The sequence below is a fragment of the Haliaeetus albicilla genome, chromosome 6, assembly GCF_947461875.1.
Source record: "Haliaeetus albicilla chromosome 6, bHalAlb1.1, whole genome shotgun sequence".
Lineage (NCBI taxonomy): Eukaryota > Metazoa > Chordata > Aves > Accipitriformes > Accipitridae > Haliaeetus > Haliaeetus albicilla.
This window is the reverse complement of record NC_091488.1, coordinates 5,516,401-5,539,043: the sequence shown is the minus strand read 5'-3', so window position 1 is coordinate 5,539,043 and position 22,643 is coordinate 5,516,401. Positions and strand designations below refer to the sequence as shown.

Here is a 22,643-nt window from a genome sequence, read left to right as displayed (position 1 = left end):
ATTGGACTTGCCGTAGCAAAGTACACCAACAAAAATAAGTTGGCGTGTCCTCAGACAATCTGAGCTACATTTAGGGATGAAGAGGCTGACTGAATGACTCCCTAAGGTGCTGAGCTTTCCCTCTCCTCTCACGCCTATTCCGCTGGGTGCAGGAGTCACAGCACACGCGGCGATCTTGGCGAAAGGGGTCAGGTGCCGCTATGTTGTTTAGTCTCCCAATTCATTCAGCTCTGAATCTGGCCCTTAGAGTGCTACACTCAGAAAGTTGATAAGGCACAACCTAAAAATTCATATAGGACAATGCTTCTTAGCTGAGGATACCCTTCCAAGGTCATGAGCGAATGTAGAGAAGATCACTAGAATAAACGAGTGTCCCCAAAGTCTGGACTGTCAGGATGTTAATATGCAATTTATATGGCAAGCAATGACAGTTCTACATCTCCCTTCCATAAGCATATGCAGCTACTGTGCAGAAATACAGACAGTGTTTGACTTCCTCTAGAGCACTGAAAACATTACATGTGCATGACTGGGAAAAAAAAGGCCACTTATTATTTCCAAATCTAGGTGCCTGAAGGTGGGTCTTAAATCCATATTTAGGTACCTCTATGAATGTAGATTGATTTTTCAGTGGTTCTGGATAGCTGTGCTTTTCTGGCTGTGGAAGCACTTCTTACTTTGAAAAACCTGTCCGTTTGTATCTTGCTGTTTTTACATGGATTTAGAAGATTTAAAACATATTTTGAAAACTCTCTGAGGACCTTTAGAGAAATGCTTTTTTATACTACCAAAGTTATTTCCCAACAGTCTAACTAGAAATATTGAGCTCCTGTGTATATAGAGCTCTCTGGATCTACAGAAGAGGTAAAACTTCCTAGTGATTTATTTCTTGCTCCCCTCAACACTATTTCAACCAGATATGGAAACACCAAAAAAAAGTGTTGGAGCAGCATAAATTTGACAAGGCCTGAGATTGGTCCATAGCACTGATGAAAGATCAGAGAAAAAAATACAATAATGTTAATATTAATGTTAAGCATAAAAGAGTTGTCTGTTACTACAGTAGCTTTGTTCCCACAGGGAGCGCTTTTACAGCAAAGACATCTGTTGAGATTTGCATTAAACTGCCAATTTTTTCCAGTTTTTGTGCTTTTTAGATGTTGTTGATCCTAGCATAGCATATGATTGGGTAGGATATAATTTGATTAAACTGTTGTATGAATTAGCTAGGGATGCGTAGGTAGGGCATATGACATATGGACTTTTTCCATGCCTATGGTTAAGATGACTTTGGGTACTAGTCCCAATCATATATCATATCCCAGCGAATATTTAGCAAAATTATGTTAATAGAAGCATTGTACTACAACGTGTTTTCTGGCTGGCAGAGTTGGAGGCTTCTGAGAAAAAAAAAGAAATATGTCCTCAGTAAGGCAGTTAAAATACACTGAGACTGAAAATAGATTTATCTCATTATTGCAATGTATGGATGCCTGATGATGCCTTTTTAAGCAAATTCTGTACATCCTATTGGGATCAATTCCAACAGTCCAGTTACATCCTTCAAAGCATACTTGTCCCCTCTCCTTTAGGGAATAATCCTCCAACACCAATCTCAAAGCCCTATTCACTGCCCATGCACCTCAAGCTTGGAGGGTGAACTCCCCCTTGCCCGAGGTATTTTCACAGTCGGCCCCTGCTAAGACAAGCTGCCTGCCTGGGTCTGGCGGGCACCGAGGTACTGAGCGCACCTCGAGTCTAACTTTCCTCCTCACAGGTTTTGGGGATAGATACCGAGCAAAACCTGATAAACCAGCCGAGCTGAGCTGTTCGGTGGGGGCTGCGATGTACGAGGGTCTGCAGACAACAAAGTAGGCCTGCTGTGAAATGCATTTCTGCTTCGGCATCTCGCTCTTCCTACCTAGTTGGCATGACAATCTTGACATGTCTAGATGCCTTGCTGTGTCAATTAAAAGGAGAACGATAGATGGCGGTTGAAATGGGCTACACTGTAAGTTGCAGACAAATGAGCAGTTTCTCTAAGATTGTTCTAGCTGTTCAATTCACCAGTTTGTTTTTTTTTTTTGTATAACAGTTAATAAAGAGAAGTCCGTCTGCCTGGACTGAGTGTGTTGCAATCGGCTATTTTAACAGTGCATGGTTTCACAACAAAGTTTCATTTAGACATAAAAGAGGAAGCGAGTTCAGCGTGTTACAGTTCAGTCAGTTATAAAACCCCCTCATCTCCTAAGGGACTTTCTTTCTATACTTCTGTGCTATAGAGGATTAGAAATAAAACACATGTCATCTTAGAAGTGTATTTAAAAAGGAAATAAAAACAGAATGTTGCATTTTGGGGTAGGACAGACTCACGGGAAGCTTTAAACTGGTTAGAAGACAACGAATTTTCTGTACCTGGTCAGCCGCTGTATCCTTGGAGGTAAGAGCTAAAATATACTATGCATTATATAAATGTATGAAAACGATGCTCTTGCTTATCAAAGTGGCTCGGTTCTGTTTGTGTGGGATCACAGCTGGTAAAATGAAGCTGTGAATTTTCTGTTTTGAAGGCATGTGCATGTTTGCAGAGTCTCAGCCACTGTCCACATGCAGTTTCTGCTGCCTTAAGAAGTGATGAGAACATTTCAAAAGTGCCATCTTCACAACCGTGACTGACCGTGATTGCAACGCAACTTCAAAATGCCCCCAAAATTGTTCCTCTAAAGTCTTTCACAAAATCATACTAAAAAATGTTTTTCAGAGTACTTTTAAAGGGAGTCTTACCAGGTGTGTTGTTTTTGTCATAATTATGGTATTTTTATTGATCTTTCTGTGCATGTTAGTGTACTGTCTGAATAATGTCTTTGGAGTACTCTATCTGTAGATTAGAAATAAAAATAGGCACCATAATAGATAAACATGGGCATCTTATTAAAAAAAAGTTCATAGAAAAGAAGCCGAGACTTCTCTGAAAACAAGATGATGTTAAAAAGTATGAACAAAGAAGCTTTATCATTGTATTTTCCTGATTCACAGTGAATTTCCTGGTTCACTGCAAATTCACAGCTCGACATGTGTGTACACACACAACATGCACCCTCCCCCCTCTTTTTTTGTACTCTACAGCAGATGTGACTAATGTTTCAATGCTCGTTAGTGCACCATTTCCCTCACTCCTCCTGGGACACCCCTTCAGCCTTTTCTGTCTTTCTTGCTTTACCATTTATTCTTTCCACTTCTAGAAAGTGTATTTTCTTCTATAAGAGTGCGCATGAATTTATTTCCCCTTTACTTCAACTGCTTAGATACAAAATACTGCAGTCCATATAGTTCAGTCATGACAACAACTAACAACTCATTAAAATAAACACAGAAGTCCAGAAACATGAAATGATTTCCACCCCAGAAAGCCATAAAAGCACAGTGTAGAAATATCATGTAGCCAAGTCAACCTTACGAATGTGGAGCCCGATTCTTTCCTGCCTCACGTTTCACGTTGTTGCTTACAGCTGTGGATATGAGATGTAAAATGCTATCAAACCAGATTGATGATGTCCTAAACCAACTTCATATGGGTATAGATGATTAAGAAAAGTGTGGAAAATGATGAACCAGGCTTAGTCTGTACGAAGTTTCAAGGAACTTGAACTGCTAAAATGGACTTGGAAATTATTTGAGAGCTCAAGAAGCTGTATTTACCCACATACAGTTTTAATTGTATTTTTATGGAAGCCTGTCCCCCCAAACTCCCCTTAAAGATACAACAGCACTCAAACATGCAGTAAGAATGTACTTTTTTTCAAAATGAAAGAAACCAGCTGCTCCTGAAGCTCTCTGCCATCCATTTAGCATGATTAAAAATGGGCAGACGCTGGTATGACAAGAACTTTCAACAGTACAATAGACATATAAAGTATAATGTGTTCTTGGGGAAGATGTCTCTCCTTACTTTCTTCCTTCAGCCTGTCCTTCAAGGAGATTCCCTCGTACTCTTGAAATACGGGATTATTATCCTCTCAAACCTACTCTACTCATTCCCCCCAAGACAGCCCATGTTCCCCCGTGGGAGAGGTACTTCTAGCTTTCCTGCGTGTCTTGAACTCTTGACATGTGAATAAAGAAAATGAGCAGGGCTCATGTTTTCTTCCGTGAGAAGACCAAAAGATCAGAGTGAAGAGAGCTGTGGGAAAGGGTTTGGCTCACGACCGCTGCTGAAAGAGCCTCACGGCACAGTCCCACAGGTCCCAGATCTTCCAGAGCAGCAGCGGGGATGGGAAGTTACGTACGCAGCGGGTAGCGTTCCGCTGCTTGTGCGAAAGCACCTCTTAGCTATTCCTCTTCTCTTCTGCCATGGGCAAAGTGGGCCAACTCCTACCTCAGATAGCAGCCACTGTTATTGTAGAATCGTAGAGTCATAGAACTGCCCAGGTTGGAAGGGACCTTGAACGATCATCTGGCCCAACTTTTCGTGGGAAAGGAAGCCTAGATGAGATTATCTATTACCCTGTCCAACTGCATCTCGAAAACCTCCAGTGACGGGGACTCTACCACATCCCTGGGGAGGTTGTTCCAGTCATTGGTTGTTCTCACTCTAAAAAATTTCTTTCTTACTTAGGTCAAAATGAAACTTCTCCTAGTGCAACTTGTACCCTGTCCTGATTTCAGCTGGCATAGAGTTAATTTTCTTTCTAGTGGCTGGTATAGTGCTGTGTTTTGGATTTAGGATGGGAATAATAACATACCCATTGCCCGTTGTCCTCTCCATGTGGCTCCTTGTGAAGAGCGAGCCTCCATTCTCTTTGTAGATGCCCTTTAAGTACTAGAAAACTCTGATAAGGTTCCCCCCGAGCCTTCTCTTCTCTAGGGTGAAAAGATCGACCTCCTTCAGTCTTTCCTTACAGGGCAGGTTCTCCAATGTTTGATCATCTTTGTGGCCCTCCTTTGGACCCCCTCCAGTCTGCCCGCATCTTTTTTGAATAGCGGGAACCAGAACTGGCCACAGTCCTCCAGGTGCAGCCTGACAAGTGCCGAGCAGAGGGGGACGATCACGTCTCTATCCCTGCTGGTAGTGCCCCTGTGGATGCAGCCCAGGATCTGCTTTGCCTTCGTCGGTGCAGCAGCGCACTGCTGGCTCACGTTCAGCTGCTTCTCCCCCAGGACCCCCAGGTCCCTTCCAGCAGGGCTGCTCCCCAGCCACATCAACCCCTCGCCTGTACTGGGCTCTGGGGTTATGTCGTCCCAGGCACAGGGCCTTGCGCTTGTCTTTGTTAAACTTTATACTGTTATTGCTAGCACACTCCTCCAGTCTGTCCAGGTCTCTCTGTGAGACAGCTCTCCCTTCTGACGCATCTACCTCACCACGCAGTTTAGTGTCCTCAGCATTACCTTTACCCAAGCCAGCCCTGGGCATCGGAGATAGCCCTTAACAAATGGGGTTCAGATGCCAAAGATCTGTGGGTTTCAGGCATTAAGGAAAGGCTATACTCATCCATATGCACAGCTCATTATACTACCTTCTTCACTCCCCTGATTTCCCTACGCTGGCTGCACTGAGGCTTCCTGCGAGCTGTTTCACACCAGCCCCAGTGGAAAGTGAGATGTGGGTCCTGCGACGTATGCAGGCTCGCTCCCCAGCCTATCCTGCTTGCCAAGAGAACTCTTACACGTGTGTCTTGCAATCTGAGGTAGATCCCGAATGTCACTGAAGGGATCTGTCTGTATCTCCACAGCCTGAAAAAGCATCCCTTAAAATAGGGAAAAAATACTACAGATGGATCCACAGGATTTGAGTTCCCTTGAGACAGGGAGACTTTGTCATCTGGGGTCTCATTTAGTAAGTCAGCTAGAACGTAAGATATACCCTGTGATGAAACTTGAACTCCAGCTACCAGCAGCACAACTTTAGTGCCATTCAGAGCCTTGTTCAGGGATCTGAAAGCCAGACATATTCAAAACAAGCTTGTCTCTTCTATGAGTTTCCATCCCCTCCTTTTGCAATGCAAAAGAATGTCCCTTTCCCCACTGAGCTGTGATCCTAGCTGGCACCACGTTCTTCCGTTCTCCCTAGCAACTTCTCATCTTGCTCAGGTTTTTTTATAGGACACAATTTATCATATCTCTTTGTGTACACTTCTCAGGTTTTCCTTAAGTGTTTTGCTTATCCTGAGCCAAGAACTCTCATTCTGTTTGCCTGCTCCCAGACTCTAATCTGAGGTCTTTATGCAAACATTGGCACCATCTCCAAGCATTATAACCCAGCAAATTTGCTGCCACTCAGAAAATAGTGGCAGTACTACTGAATTCTCCATGTGGCTTTAAACATTCATCCCACCTTTAGGTTTTTCTTCTGCTGAAGAACTGAACAAAAACCCCAGGCAAGACATACGAGATTTTAAGATCATCTGACAGTAATAAAGACTATGTCAGATAGATAGAAAAGACAGTGTAAACCAGACAGTCTTCTCCCTCCGCCTCCACTAGGCTTAGATAGAATGCAGTCAGCTCCCATTGCCAGGACAGTAGCCACACAAGGAAAAATCTCTTTGTTCACCTCACATGCGAAATGCATCACATCAGAATTATAAAGGGTACTGTCTTTCCTTGTGCAACGAAAGTCATGCAGTTATTTTCAGAAAGAGGGAAGTGAAATCTGAATTTAAGGAGCATGAAACCCAAAATATTGAAAGACATTAGATATAATCTCTGTACGCTTGGAATCCTGGTGTATATGTGCGTCTGTGGCATGGACGGGGGATTAAGAGAAGGGGCACGAGAAAGTAGAATTAATGAAAACTGTCATCCTTATCAGATGTAAAATGCAAGAATTAAAGGTGACCCAAGTGCATGACCAGTCATTGGTAGTGATGGATTAACAACTTGACAGGGGTATATATTCTGTGAAGTACTAGGACCAGAGATACACACACCTCTCTTTTGCATTCAGGCTCTCAACACTGCCTATCAAGACTTCAATCAGATTTCCTCGCAGAGCTGGGAACAATCAGATTAGTGCGACAGCCCTTGCCAACTTCAGAGGGTAAGCTTGTAACTCATTCAGCCAAACACACAACTCCTGAGCACGATGGGAGCCTAATCTTTTTGAATTTGCCAGTTCTTTTGCTTCCACTCCTGTCTCAGACAGCGTGCTCTAAAACTCTTAAAATAAGTATTGCAGAATGCAGTGCAAAGAAATGAAACCAGTAGTTTCATTTCCCTAATGTATCACCTTATGACAGAAACAACATGCATCTGGGTAGTAGGAAAGACAGAAGTGTCACATGCTACCTGAACACAACTGGCTTTGCGTACGTTGGTGGAGCAGTGGACAGGCCATATGTTGTATTTCCACTCATTTCTCAGAATCCACTTTAAAAATAAGCATAGAAATAAGTGTGTAACTGTTCCAGATTCATGCTAGCTGAAGTTAGTGGTTACTTTGCAATAAAGCCATCTGGGCCATGGATAGCAGGGGGAAGGGAACAGCCTTTGCGCTTCAAAAGGGGGGAACAGAAGCAGAAGCGAGAGGGGGATGACTCGATAACCCAAGTAGCTCTAGCATTTGGCTAAGATTTCTGTGGTGGCACCTTGATCACAGCTAAAACCTACAGCAAGGCAACAGCAGCATACTGCAAGGAATGCCAAGCCCCAAACATGATTTTTCCCCCTCTTGTGTAAATAGATCACTTTTCATTAAATGTTACCTGCCTGTGGGAAATCTCACACAACTGGCAGCAGCAGAGGGGATCCAGCGTCACCAAAGCAAGTGTTTGGACACATTTAATTTCCATGAATATTCCCTTCTGAAGGAATTTTATTTTCCCTCCAACCTTCTTCTTCATAGTGCAGAAGTGATCCCCCCCCCCCCGAAAAAAGTCTTTTCTTACGTTGTCTCCTTCCTAACATCTGCGTAAAGTCTATATCCATGCTTAGACAGGATTTAGCCAACATTTACTATTAGTGCAGCATTTTGCACTAGCGACTGTGACACATGAAACACTTTACTTAGAAATGAAAGTCCTTTCACTCTTGGAAAAGATAAGTCGACAGTGCCAGAGAGATGCCACCTCCCCATTCACAGCTCGTGGGAAGATGTTCCCGTTCTGGTGCTCCATCACAGCGGGTGTTTTGAAATAGACAGGCAAACTGTCAAATAACTGGGACATATGTTCATATCTGCAGAGACAATATCTCTTAAGGATTAAAATTATATAATTGGATTAAACAGTAAATGAAGAAAAGTACTCGCTAGTGAAACAAGGACAAGTTATTTGTTCCTCTATCACACAAGATATTTTGTACTATAGAAAGAAAAAAACAATTTTCATTTTAATTTATTTTTACTTAAGATTTACTTTCTCTTGGCTGGACCACACAATTTCATTAGGACATCTTTCCCACTGTTCATCTCCTTGACATCTGTTAAAAAAAAAGACACAGAGGTGGACTTACTTAAGAACAATTCTGTGGGAGTGGAGCTGCTAAAGCTTGGGCAGAACATTTACTTATGTGCAGATGCATGTGTGTCCTTGCTAGCGAGTCCTGCCTTCCATTACTAACATGTCTACGCAGCTTTGGAGGCTGAGCTGCCTGCTCAGAGAGTGGAGAGAGTTAGCAACTGCTGGAACCTGATCATGTCTTTGTAGAAACGCAATGGAAACTGATTTCAGAGCTGGTGGTACTCACGACTAAGCCAGCAGTGAAGAAGCCGGACTACTTCTGAAATGTGCACTTTCCTGTGCATTGCACTGAAATATGTCTCTTCAAAAGTACACTGTGGATTTTTACATCTAGGGTAGTCAGTTTAAGATCCTTTTATAGGAACTGGAGAGTGATAAGCAAATCTAGGGCACAATTCAACTCATTTCAATTTAGGTGTCTAAAACAGTCCAGATGAATCATGCCTCCAAAAAGCCTTGCTTTTGCCACCGACATTTTCATGTCTAAAAGTTAGAGACAGTTAATTCCATCCTGCTTGGCATGCAGAAGTGCAAAGTGCTAATTTAATAATCTGAGATTTTTTAATGAAAAAGGAACCACACTGAGCCATTGATTAGTCTGGAACAGAAGGGGTGATATTCTCAATATGAATCTCAAATCAACATAGTTCAGAGGCAGCTGACAAACCACACACAACAAAAGTTGCTTCAAAGCATATGAGAAAAAGGGGGAAACCCCTTGGCTTCTTACTGCAGGCAAGGGCAAAAATATACATATTTAAGTGTAAGCTATTACAGCAACTATTACCACAACAAACCACTTCTTGTTCCTCTCTTCCCAACTCACTTGTCGTTTGATGTACTGGACATGCCATACGTTACGTTATACAGAATATGCTTTGGTGTGATTATGTTAACAGCACAACAGGAAGACTAGCTGATCACTTCACTCACTGACTCAAGGCCTCTAGAAGGACAGAGATACTCTTGTTCATGTCCAAATTAGAAATATCTCTCCGCAGCTAGTAACAGACTTGCGAGTGTAATCACCACTCAATGAGTTTGTAATGAACTAACGGTTTCTTCTTGCCGGTTTTTTTCTGTCCGCTGGTGGTTCCTTTCCTTTGGCGAAGGATGCTGTCGGAAGGTTACCTGTACGGAATCGCCTACCTTTGTGAAGATCTGAACCCTGAGCTCTACAGCAAGAGTTCGGCTGAGGAAGTGGTGTATGAAATGAAGTCCATTAATTATTCTTCCACGGATGAAGCGCAGGGAAGAAGCTTCCTTCAGAGACGCCGATCTGCTGGCAGGTGCGTTTCTTCAGCCTGCTCTAGAGGTAGCAAGCACGGCAGAAGGCAGAAGGATAATCCGCTACAGCCGACACAGCACCCCGCGCCCGCTGGGCAGCCGTCCCCGGCTACGCACGTCTGCCAGGGGCTGGCGAGAAAAGACGCCTACCTGGTTCCGTCCTCCTGCAAAAGCATTTGCAAGAACTACAACGATCTGCATATAGCCGGGGACTACGTGGTGCCGATTAGCTCGGTCACGACAGATTTTACCTGCGACAGCGGCCTAGGCCCCTTCTTGGAGTCCTCGGAGATTCCTCCCCCCATGGAGTCCATGAAGGTCCCCATCTCCAGCGACACCGGCCGAAAACCGGTCCAAGGCTACTCCTCATGCTGGCGGCTGGCGAGCTTAGTGCCCCACCAGCAGCCCCTCTCCGACTCGGCCCTCAACGACTACCTCGAGCAGAAGCTGGTGGAACTCTATAAGCAGTACATCATGGATAGCACAGCAAACAGGGCATCCCCCACTCAGATCCTGGCCTCGGAGCTTATCATGACGAACGTAGATCAAATCAGCATGCAGATATCACGGGAGAGGAATATGGAGACCACCAAGGCCAAAGACATTGTCATTAGCCGCTTCTTACAAATAGCCAGTGAAAAAATATCCTCAGAAATTAGCACACCCAGTCTGCATATTTCCCAATATAGCCACACTAACGCATAGTATTTGAATGTTTGAATGCCAATTTGAATGCTGTTAGAAAGCTTTTATGTTCCCCAAAGTCAATTTTTAGTTTCTTAAGACAATTTTCTGCTTCATAAAAAGGCATCCACCAACTACCACTTAAATTAACCCTTCCAGTACATATTAAGCAAGCAAAAATATCTGTCCTGTGCAGCCCCTACTGTGGACCAGATGATTTATTGTTTGGTTTTTGGTTTTTTTTTAAAGTCTTTCCCTAAAGGCTTATTTTAGTGAGCCTCAGACGTTAAAAAAGTTTTGTAAAAAAATGACTAAGAGCATATGACGCTCTTCCAGGTTCTCAGGTGTTCGCTTTCTTCCCCATGTGCTTGACAAATCATTTCAACTTTCCTCTGTCTGGTGTCTGCATGAGGCAAAGGCTTACGCCCACGCAAGCACAAACACAGTGATGGCAGAGCCACAGAAATACAGAATTTAGGATGTCATCTAGTTCATCTCCCTGCCCCAAATGTCTTTACTTTATGACACCCCTCACAGAAGTTTTTATAATTTTTTCTTAAAGATATTAAGGGGTAGACACTTCATGGTTTCTTCTGTACTAACCCTAATTATTTAGTTGGTGTCTTCCTGTTCAAAAGGTACCATCCCTTTTTGTGAAGCACAAACTCTGTTTCCAAACAGACTTCATCAGCAGGAGCATGCGCATATACCTGTGTGTTTTGCACTGAACCCAACTATAACGACGGATGCTGGTGACCTGTGATCGCAAACAGACGTCACCTTTACCAGCTGCTTACAGACCTGCAGCTGCAGAGTGGTCGTGTAGGGACAGTGATGTCAATAAAGGGGGAAAACAAAGAAGAATTCACCTTTGTTAAGAGGATCACACATTAAAAAATAAGGGCTAATCCAAAGCCCGTTTGATTAATGCGAACAGTTCCTTTGAATGCAGAAGGAAAGCTGAAACGGATTGCTCAGCAGCAGGGCTGACGCCTCCTTTTGTTAGGATCATTGCTGTGTATCATAGGTCAAGGTCATTTGAACCTGGTGTATTTCTAATAGGAAGGTCCTTTTTTGTAAAATTTCACTAAGTCTTATAGAAGAAGAAGAAGAAAAAAAAAAAAATGCCCTGTGGCACGGATGGTTACCTACTTCGAGTCTGTATACTGTATAATGTATTGTCAATGCCAATCCATTGTTGGCTGAGTTTCTAAGCATCAGTATAATATAAATACTAATTTATAATAAATATTCATAAGATGTTTTCATGTTATTGATTCCACAGTGTCCTTCTGGCCCTTGTGTTCTTTTTCTTTTCTTTTTTTTTTTTTTTTTATGTAAGGCATGCCTTTATGTATATTTCAGAAACACATGTAAAGTAGTAAACATGTTGGTTTATTCTATTGCTGCTGTCTTTCCAGAGATTACTGGGATAGCTCAGTATATTTTCCTGCTTGTGCAGAAGGGGTATCCAAAACCCAGTTGCGATAAGAACCTTTGACGTGTGAATCCAGAGACTGTACATCTGTTGCCATAGCAGCATACCCAAATACTATTATTCAGCAATTCAAGATAGATAATTTCTGGCATATGATACCTCTAGACTGTGATCAAATGCAATTTACAAATAGAAAAAAAATGCTATTTTTAAGAGAAAATAACATTCATGGTAATGCAGAGGCATACACGTGTGCTCTGCATGCAAACTCCATTACCAACAGATCTCTCAAATATCTTGAAACTCTCCTAGAATAAAAGGATACACTAGAATCTATGGAAATATGAAAGGATACACTAGAATCTCTGGAAATAGATTTTTGCTTGTTGAGGACAGCAAAAGCAAGCAAATAGAGTAGTTTTTATGTCCTACAGGTACAGATTCAGGCTTTTCAAAGCATGGGGCTTTTGTTGCTGCCTACTGACATTCACATCACCGAATTGTGGTAGCAAAAAGACGCAGCAGAAAGCAACTTGCGGAGCTGAATGCATAATCAGTACCCTTGCTGCAAAACCCGGGCATCTTCATCAGAGAACATAATCGCTTCTAACACTCAACTCTTCCCACTCCCCAGACCGCGTCCTGCGCAAACAAAACACAAAATGCAAAAATCAGAGATCCAGCTCGTGATTTCCCCCCCCCAAAATGGGTAAGGCTGTGACCGAGACCCGCAGGCAGCCTCCCTTCTCAGAACCCACGCGGGGAAAAGGCGAGGGCAGCCGGAGAACGGGGACCCAAGGGTCTGCCCAAACCTGCGTGGAAATGTCTTCTCCTCTACTGGGCTCACCCCATAGCTGCCATGCCAGAGGGCTGCAAGGCCAACTGGGGGGGTCGGCCCTCCCAGGACAGCGCTGGTACGGCAGAGCGGCGGCGAAGAAAGACAAATCTTAAGCGGCCGAAAGCACGGCTCGTGCGTAGAGGGCTCGTTTGATACTTAGGTTCGATTCAACAATCGACTACAAATCATTCCATTCTCATGCAGCTTTCTTCCAAGCAGATCACTTAATGTAATCACCCCTACTTTCAAGTAAAGGTCTTACTTTGTGTTGTCAGACTGACATTTATGAATTTTATTCATGGAAGGGTCATAATCACTGCAGAAGCTGATTTATTCCAGGAAGACGGCATCAACCACATCGTCCCCACACGTGGTTATTTTCATTTCCCTGCCTAAATATAAATCCCCGTTTCATTTTGAGCCCTGTAGCGTACCTGCTTCTCACATGAATTACGCACCAGCCGCATCCCAGTATCTGAAGCGGTACAAAGTAGCTCTTGGATTTAAGGCAGTTTCTACGTACATAAACAACTATTTCTTACTTTCCACTGTGCTCAGCTGAAAACACATTTATATCTCTGTCCTTCCTCCATTTAAAACTAATCTTCCTCGGCACAGGTGCCTCTCTAGGTGTGGCTGTTTCCTGCTAAAAGCACTTGGATAGCAATTAGGCTGCTATTACCATGAGTCAGGTTGTTATCTAAAGCGATTATCATCTTCTCTCTCCTTCTCCCCCCCACCCCTCCTCTTCTGCCTCGGGGTCAAACGTTTAAAGAGAGAGATCCCAATTTTTTAGTAGCTCCGTTAAATAAGTAATTTTTAGCCAGGGGCGCATCATTTCTTGACACAAGCTTATCAAAATGCTGATGGAGTCCCGGTGGCAGGGGAGTGCCTGTTGGAGAAGAGAATTTGAATTCTGCCCTCACAATTCTTCCTAATAATAAGGCTATTTTAATATGACTAAGATCACTTAAGAAGGCAAAGAAAATTGTAATGAATATTTCAGTAACTGTTTGGTTGATATTGTGACCAACTGTCGAGAAACTGATCTCAGAAGGATAGTTTATAACCTCCTTCAGCATACGCTAGTAGCATCCTTAGGCATTTTTTACAGAACATAGTACTCACTGCTGATAACACCATTACAGCAGCCAGGAGTTTTATTGTTTATACGTAGCGTGACTGTGCCCCCAAGAGTCCGAGCCCGTCGCTGTGGCAGATGAACACTACCTGTGTGCCTGCAGGAAGGCTGGGTGTGCAGCGTGACCAGAAAAATCCGTGGCATGGGGGGAGAAAAGAAAGAGAGGGAGGAGGAGGAGGAGGAGGTTGTCAGATTTGTTCCAACCTGCAGCTCCTGCGTTTGGGTTTAACCCCTTTGCAGGCTCTGATTTCTTGTCCATACCAAGAAGTGGTGGGGGGAAGAAAAAGGGATAGAAAGTTCAGGCTGGGCTTTGTGCTGAGCGTGAAAGTGAGCATTTCATGCTCTGATTGCCGTAGTCAGATGAAGGCAAAAAGCTAAGCACTTAAACCGAAATAAATGCAGTTCTGCAGCGTGTATTGGTGGGGTTTCACCTCAGGGATGCGGCTGCAGGGCAGGAGCAGGCTGGGACCTCCCAGCACCGGCGGGTGCGATGGAGCACCCCCAGGTTCACCTCATTCCCCTTCTACTGGTCTTTCGAGGGCTGAAGCAATGGGGAATTCTTTAGGACTAGCCCTTCCCTGCGCTTCTTTCTACCATGCCTTTCTCTTGGAGACGGGACCTGCTGAGGAGGTAACCAGCTGCCTGTATAAAAGGTTTGGGCAGATAAAGGGACTGCAGGTTTTGTTACCATGTTGATCAGAATTGCTGTAAAATACGTTTAGTACTGGTGTGGACAGGGAGGCAACTCTTCTTCTCTCAGATTCAGGAGGGACGATTACCCATTTAGGGAGATCACCAGGTTACGGCGATGACTGACTATGGGTTTTAAACCAGTATTGAGATATGAAAGGCCTTTTGCTGCACTTTTGCTGCACTTTTGCTGATTGGTGAAGTTGGTAACTTGCCACACGGCTAATTAAATACAGCCTGCATGCCTATGACAGCTGCCCTGTGGCCGCTTGGCATCTCCACGTTCAGAGAGGCAACCCGTCTCTGACAGACTGATACGACGGCTATGCATGCTGCTCAGAAGGGGCAGGAATTTCTCCAGCTGCATTAATTACACCCAGCGTGGATGCATCGGGTGGCTTCATTTGGTGCGTTGATATCTGCCAGCGCAAACGGGCAGGGATGGCCCGTGGCAGCTGACACGGACCGAGCCCCGGCTCCCGAGCTGTCTTGTGCCGGGTAAAACCATCCCTGTCTTAGAAGACCATTTACAGTTTAGAAACGTATAGCAAAAAAATGACTAACATGCGAAGGAACGGAATTTTAGGGCAAACCAGAATTATTCTGTGCATTGCAGCGTTACTTCTGCTTCTGCTGTACCGGGAAGAGCTGGCTCGCCGGCTCGCCGGCATTAATGCTGACAGGATTAGGGTGACTTTTCGGAATATTAAGCAGGCTTTCTAAGGGCTGAAGGGAACAATGTTCCTGAGGCTCATTCTCAGACCTTCTTACATCTCTGTCAAGGCAAACGTTGGCCGAACTACCTTGCCTGAAGTGGAAATCCCCTCAAGGAATATTAGCAGTGCCTCATTTTGAGTTAACATCTGATTATTACCGAACTCCATGCTGCCGGCCCCCCCCCAGCATTACCCTCCCGCTTTATCTTTCCACAAGGCTTCTCACTGCCGGCTCCTGCACTTCTGCCATGCCAAAACCCCCCGGGACTCCCCCGAGGTTCCTCTCCCTCCTCCTGCGACGTTACCCCCCTTTGACGGTTTTACAGGCGGCGTTTGGGCTGCTCCTGTCCTCCCTAACCTCCCCTCGCCCCTCTAACCCCCCTCGCAGATGATCCTGGCTCCCCAGACCACCAGAAGGACCAGTAAGACGGCACAGCTGGATACGGAGCATCTGGAGGGAAGCGCCGGCAAAGGGTGAGGACGACGGACCCCCGCGGAGGCGGAGGAAGCCTTTGCCAAGCCGGGTTTGCGAAATGTTCTGGGAGACGGCCAGGAGCGGAGGAAAGAAGTTTCACAATTTTCCCGGTGAAGACAAGTCTGAGGGGCGGCAGTGTTTCCAGCCACTCCCTGGCTGGAAAGGAGCTCCTCCGTATTTAAAAGAGGACAGCGATCTCGCCAGCTCCACCCGTGACGTTTTTCAAGCTTAAAGTGTTGTAGCATCCCACGTGGGGTTTCGTTCCCTCCCTCCGCAGCCGCGGCTGGGCGGGAGACGTGAGGGATCAGGCCGTGCAGTGGCTTTTTTCCAGGTTCATTTTTGTGTAACCAGAGCTAGAACTATGAGACTAAAATCGTAGACGGCAGAGTTGACCTTGGTATTTTCGTTGATGCGATTCTCCGGTTTTCATCTTCACATGCAAACTCCCTTGCCTAAAAGTGGATCCTGCTTGGAGAGTAGGATTAGAACAGAAAAAAAACAAATAATCATTTGAACAGCACCATTCTAACACAGGTGACAAATTCCGATGCATTTCTACGCAGAAACTATTTATCAAAAGAAACATATTAAACATGTTAGAGATAGGCTTAGCATCAGTAGGATCACTAGTTTTAAGAAAGAGAGGTTAGAGGTTTTCAGTTCTGGCACTTTAAACCAATTAATCTCAAGGTGTTATTGACCTATTTAGCAAAAGCTGGCTCAAGTGCCACTTCAAAAGCACAACGCTTGACTGAAGAGGTACACCTGAGAAGTTAAAAAAAAAAAAAATCTACTGAGCAGTCACTTTTTACATTAATAAGGTCATATTAAAAATGCACAGCCATGTTCCTTAAAGTCTGGAGAAATCAAGCAGAAATTTGATTATTTGCTTATATGCACCTAGCATTTATTATTTCAAAAGAGCATAATCTAACAGGTAGGGAAAGGCTAGTCTATCAAAAGACTTTTTCCAAATATTAGCCCAGAAAAGACCAGCAACTGATCCCAAGAGGATCTAGGCAATCGCAAATCAATGCGAATTAATCGTTCAGCATCAGAACGTACGTAGCATGGTTTCAAAAGTGGCCCCTGCTTTTGCATCCATCCTTGGGAAAGAAAAGTGAACTGGGAGCGGGTGGAGGAGGGGGTAACGTGCCTCAAAGATGAATTTTTGCTGCTTCCCTGGCAGTCCTTGCGGAGATCCCCTTGCCCCCTGCGTGCGCACAGCTCCTTTCACCCAACGTGCTTTGCCGCCTTAGCAGTCCCAGTGTTGGGAAACGCTGCCGTTCTTAGAGCCAGCAATCCTGGACCTTTCTAAAAAAAACCCCCAAAACCCAGCAATCGCCACAAGATTCGTGGTGTATTCCTGAGAAGCAGCATCACGCTCGTTGGCTGTGGCTCCCGAACTGAGAGATGGGTTTAATGATAAAAAGGGAAGGAACGGGCAGCGGCAGCCGAGAGGCGGGATGAGCTGGCAGATGCAAACAGCTGGTGAGACAAAAACTCATGTGGACTTAACCAGCATTACTGCTACATTCTCTCTAGCATATTCTGACTCTCTTATTACCCTGCTTTTTGGATAAGCATCCAGTGTCCCCAGATTCTCTTCTTTATATGTTCATAATCCTAGTGACATTCCAGGTTCCTGCTTCCAGTGCCTCTTCCCAGATGACACTTATCCATCTTCTAGACATCTTAGCATCTTCCGAACTCAAGGAGAAATTTCCATATTTGTCATAACCTTGGCTCAGGACAACTTGTGATATTCACAGCTCACATCTACCAACACTGCACGTATCGCTACTACATCCCCTTATCCTGGCTACTCCGTGCACGTCTCGGAAATGCTTCACCTTGCTTCTGCAAAGAATTTGGACCTCCCCAGCTTCAGTCTCACAGTAGCCAAATTTTATCCAGACCTATTCCAGCCAATGTCACAAAACCTGTACACTCAAGGCCATATGCAAATTATTTGGAAGTATGCCACTCAAATTGCTATTCAATTTCAGATGAAGCTGCACAGTTCATAACAGACAGCTATGAGACTAAGATTGGGCGGAAAGGTAGAGAGGTATTTATTAGTAGAAAAAAGAACTAGGGGAAGCTATATTTAATTCACACAACTACTTTTGTTTTCCTTCAAACTATGTTCTAAAACCCACAGTAGATAAGTTTATAGTTTTAAATCCAATGAGGGTACCAGCTCTTCGTAAACATTCGCTTTATCAACTTCTCTTAGCAGCCTTGGTCTGTGAGCACTTATTTAATTTCATTTCGTTTCCTCTAGTCTTGCCATTTTCTTCTTTTACTTTGCCCTTTGGATATACCCCTTTGGCCTTGGCAACTTTTAATGTGCTCTTCTTTGAAATAAGGATATCACAAGTACATTAGACAGTTGAATCAATGATGATATACTGAGCAGCCCCAAGGTAGCTTTTTTTTTCTTCTTTTAGTTCAGGCCTTGGCCAGCTAAACTTAGAAAAGAAGCTAGAGATTTAGTATTTGGAAAACCAATTAAAATGAATCAATTAGAACAACATACGGTTCTTAGAATAAGTGTGGTAAAGTAAAGTTTCTTTATTTCTGCTAGCCTATGGTCTATCACCAAAAAAAAAAATAATTTCCAGACTAGACATATAGTCCAGAGGACCCCTATGGAAAACAGGACGTCTGGTAATAAATATACTTCTGAAGACTGGAGCAAAGGAGAATGGTGCCTGCTAGAATCACATTCATTAAATCAACTTGAAACAATTAAAATAATAGATTCATCCTTTTGTAAAATAATACATTACCTTTCAGGCAGGAACATGATTCTTTCCTAATGATTTCACCATATATCTAAGGTACTTGTGTAAAAGTCAATTAATGTGATGTCAGTTGTCATTACACACACTATAAGGGTTATTGAACCATTTATGTATACAAAATACTCTATTGCATTTAAAGATCGAAGGCAGTTGTAAGAAGATAAACCAGTCTGAGATTGCATTCAGTTTGCGTGCCAATTGTTGTATACTGGGAAATGAAGTTCATTGGTGACCTGTTTCTTTATTCTGCTCACAACACGATCAGCAGCATATTGGAAAAAATCCATGATACATGTTCTTTTAATAATGAAGTCATACAGCCTCTGATCCTTGTCTATTAGATGTGACCAACATACTTTAAACTGCCATAAAGCAAAAGAAGATGAAAAAGAATGGGTGATCTTTCAAACACAAATTGAAAAGACATGTTTTGTTATAGGCAAGTGGTATCTTCTTTACTCCAATTAGATAGCACTTTTCTTTGCAAGTCATTAGCTCAATGGACTGACTCATGAAACAAAGTATTATTCAGTTTAAGTAAGGGCATCAGACGCAAGCCTTTAATAAACAAAGGAAGAAAATTTCTCCAAAATATATGAACAGTAACTTCAGTGATGTGGTTGTATCTTAGAGAGAAGCTATGCGTTCAGGCGCTCCTACGCAGATTGAAATTCCCAACATGAGACATCCAAATCTGATAATTTTGGTGGTAGCATGTTCCCATGCATTTGTTGTTGCTGTTGTTGTTATTAATTTATTTATTTATTTTGCTTTTGGTAGATGGGGTGGGGTTAGGCTGTGAGGAGATGGAACCCTATTTATTTTTATTCATGTTTGACGACACGGAGGCAGGATAGCAATGGAGGAATGAAGAGAGAAGAATGATGTGGTCAAAACAAGGAATTAGTAAAACAATCTTTGTAGAAGGGTGGGGAAGGCAGGACTGAATTTGTCAAGGCTGTTGTAGTGCTTGAGAATGCAGAAGCTGAGAACTTGGACAACAGCCATCTGTATCTGTTGATGGACAGCTATTGTAAATGGCACGCAGAATAAATTAAGGTAAAAAGAGAAGTGAAAGATGTAGGTGTTGGGAAAACAAATACTATTGAAGGGGGGGTTTTATTGTTATTTAGACAGAAGAGAATAAAACATCTTTGTACTGTGAAGGTAAAGACCCAGAGGAGTTCAGAAGAAATGCAAAGGAAATGATACTGGGGATATGAAGCCATGGAGACAGACAGAAGAGATCAAATTAAAAATGAAAAATTGTAGGAGAACAATGAGAGCAAGAAAAGTTATAGTGTCCTGGAACTGAAAGGTTGAAATATAATTTTAATTTGGGGTGCTCAACAGTTCTTTTATGAAGAAAAAAAATGGAGGATTAAATAGGAAAAAGTGTGATGGCAAGTAAAAGATGGGAAAGGGTCTGGAGATGTGGTCAGCTGAGTTGCAAAAGGATAGTCATTTATCTAGGAAGACTGAGGAGTTGTGACTGAAGCATGGGGAAAATCAACCATTATGCTCATAGGAAAAAGGAAAGAGCGTAGGAAGGAGATATCTTAAGATGAAAAATTGTCATCGAACTGGAAGAACTGGGTAGCCATAGGAAAGGTTGTGGTACTGTTGGCTAGGGACAAGTGGGGAAGAAGCCCAGGCAATGACTAGATTGGAAAAACCCAAAGAGCGAGAGATCAGAGGAGGACCATGTTTGGTGAGAACAGCCCTGGAGAGGTGACGGGGCTGCAGAACGGTGTGGTGAAATGCACAGCAAAGGGCTCGCCTGGATAATTACCACGGGAGCTGTAGGCAGGGATGGGGCCATGGAGAGAAAAAAGTGAAATTAGAATGAAATTAGAGAAAAAGACTGATGGGTTCAGATCACAGGAATTGGAAGGTATGAGGAGAGAAGAGCGTAAAAAGTTGCCTTCAGATGAGGAGAAAGAGTGCAAAGAGAGAAATTGGAAATGTTGAATAAAAGAGAGAAACCGGAGAAGTCCAGGACGTACTTTGATCCAGGATGCACAACGTAAATCTGCAAGGAAAGGCAGCTACATGAGTAGTACCAATTTTAAAGACATGATTCCCTGAGACAGCTAAGAGCTGAAGGAAATGTCTAGAGGCTCCAGAGGCATACTAACTTTTATAAATGGAGTGGTCATTCTACAGACGGTAAGAGAACGGGAGGAAATAGAAATGGTGTAACGGTTCTGATGTAACTTGTCATTCCTCAGATGCATCTTCCACTTTTTGGCTAAAATGCAGATTACCACCTTTCAGTATTTTCTCTAGAGATTCCTCTAGAGATTTTCCTACTGTGGAGTCCAAATATCAGACTTACAGCAAGTCGAGTAAAGAGGTCATGATATCGTGCCAAAATTCTCCTGAGCTATTGAGGAAGTGAAGTCATACTTTCAATTTTATATTACTATTCCAATTTTGTTTTACAGAGTGAGTAATAATAAAGAGAAAGGAATGCAGCTGAGAAGTATACTAATATTACATGGAAAAAACTTGATGTTCTGGGATGGGGATTTTCTGCAAAGTTTAAATGGATTTTTGGATCTGAGGAATGGTTTGCCAATGGAAGTGTGCCTAGCCCCGATGGCTGACTCCCAAGTCCCCTGTGGACAGGGAGAGCTGGCAACTTTCCTGCCAGCCTCCTTTTCCTAGATCTCTCCTCCTCTTCCTCTTCAAAATGAAGATGGAGAAGAGAACAGAAATAGCTGGTCATTTCTCATTCCTTACTCACACTTAAAAGAGAACAGTCACACTGATGGGAAAGCTTTTCCTAGGCAGAATGCCCCGGAGACTATTTTTAACAACTTGGAATTAGTTAAATTTCTTTTACGTGTACTACATACCATGCCTGACTTCTCCACTTCTTAATTATCTCACTCTGGCCTGGGCCACCTGACTTGTCCGACATGAACTCAGCAGTAGTATTGCTTGCATCTGCTGTAGTGGGAGCCAGAAATAGAAATGCTTTTAAAAACCAGGCCTCTGGCTTTCAGCTGGCTGTGGGAGTGGGACACGAAGAGACAAACAAACAAACAAACAAAAATGCTTCCGAGCAGCTTGTCCTGATTAAAGGCACGCTACCACAGAGGCCTTGGTATCCATTTCATGGAACCTAATCCAGCAAACACACCATCCTTCCAGCCTACTGTGACTGCATGCTGCTTTACAGCCTTTGAAAGAACAGATTTATTCAAAGCATAGATTTTGTATTTGTCTTCATTTCTACATTATAGACAGCTGTGGCAATGCAGTCTGGAGGCAACAAAATGAAAGGCACTATGTCCAGACCCACTTGCAAAAGGAAGAATTGAATTTGCTTGTAAGGTAGAGAGAACTGAAGACTCTTTGACACTATATTCTTTCATTGTTCAGGCTGAATCATGAGTTAAACTAATTCTGAGATTTCTCAGCACTTGATAAATAAAGGTCAGTATCTTTGACAGAAAGAAAGGTCGTAATTTTGGTGTTCCTTGTATGGCAAGCCTTGTAAGGGGAGCAGATATTCTGCTGAGTACTTCTGAATTTTAATAAAACTAGAAGCCATGGTTGCTCTCTACCTTGCCAAATACCTTATATGGATCCTGAAGAAGGAAAACAAGATAGTTCATTGCCTTTGAGCTGTGAGCTCTAAGGGAAAAGAATAGGTATGCAGCACTATAGGCAGAAAGCACGTAGAAGTTACCGAATTTTGCCTTTTCTTCTCCCTGCTATGAATTTGTAGCTGGATGCATTTTTATATAAGCTCCAGAGAAGCTGTACAACATGAACAATATTTTGAAGCCATATTTAGTACTGTTTCTTCTCCATGTCTTGACCTAAGGCTTAATTTTGAAGTCTTCCTGATGCACATTGTTAGAACTAATATGAATCAATTTTGTATCCTCATTCGGTTTGTCTGTAAATGAACAGAAGAAAGGCCTACTACTTCTAGCATGACATGTTTTGATGAATGTAAAATGTCAGCTGGAAAGCTTCTAATTTCTTCAAAGTGGAGTTAAATGTTCAAAAATACTCTCTAGAAACAGAAGACCTATTAGAGTGTCTATAAAAACAAGTAGGAACTCAGACTGATCCATAGCACCTTGGGGAA

General features: G+C 43.2%; 1 protein-coding gene across 1 annotated transcript; it reads left to right on the top strand.

Moving 5' to 3' along the window:
* The first annotated feature begins 1,178 nt into the window (after positions 1-1,178).
* On the top strand, positions 1,179-11,704 carry TASL (TLR adaptor interacting with endolysosomal SLC15A4). Its single transcript, XM_009930969.2, has 3 exons — positions 1,179-2,440; positions 6,944-7,036; positions 9,569-11,704. The coding sequence occupies exon 3, from the start codon at positions 9,570-9,572 to the stop codon at positions 10,446-10,448; it is 879 nt and encodes a 292-aa protein (XP_009929271.2). The 5' UTR covers positions 1,179-2,440; positions 6,944-7,036; position 9,569; the 3' UTR covers positions 10,449-11,704.
* The last annotated feature ends 10,939 nt before the right edge of the window (positions 11,705-22,643 follow it).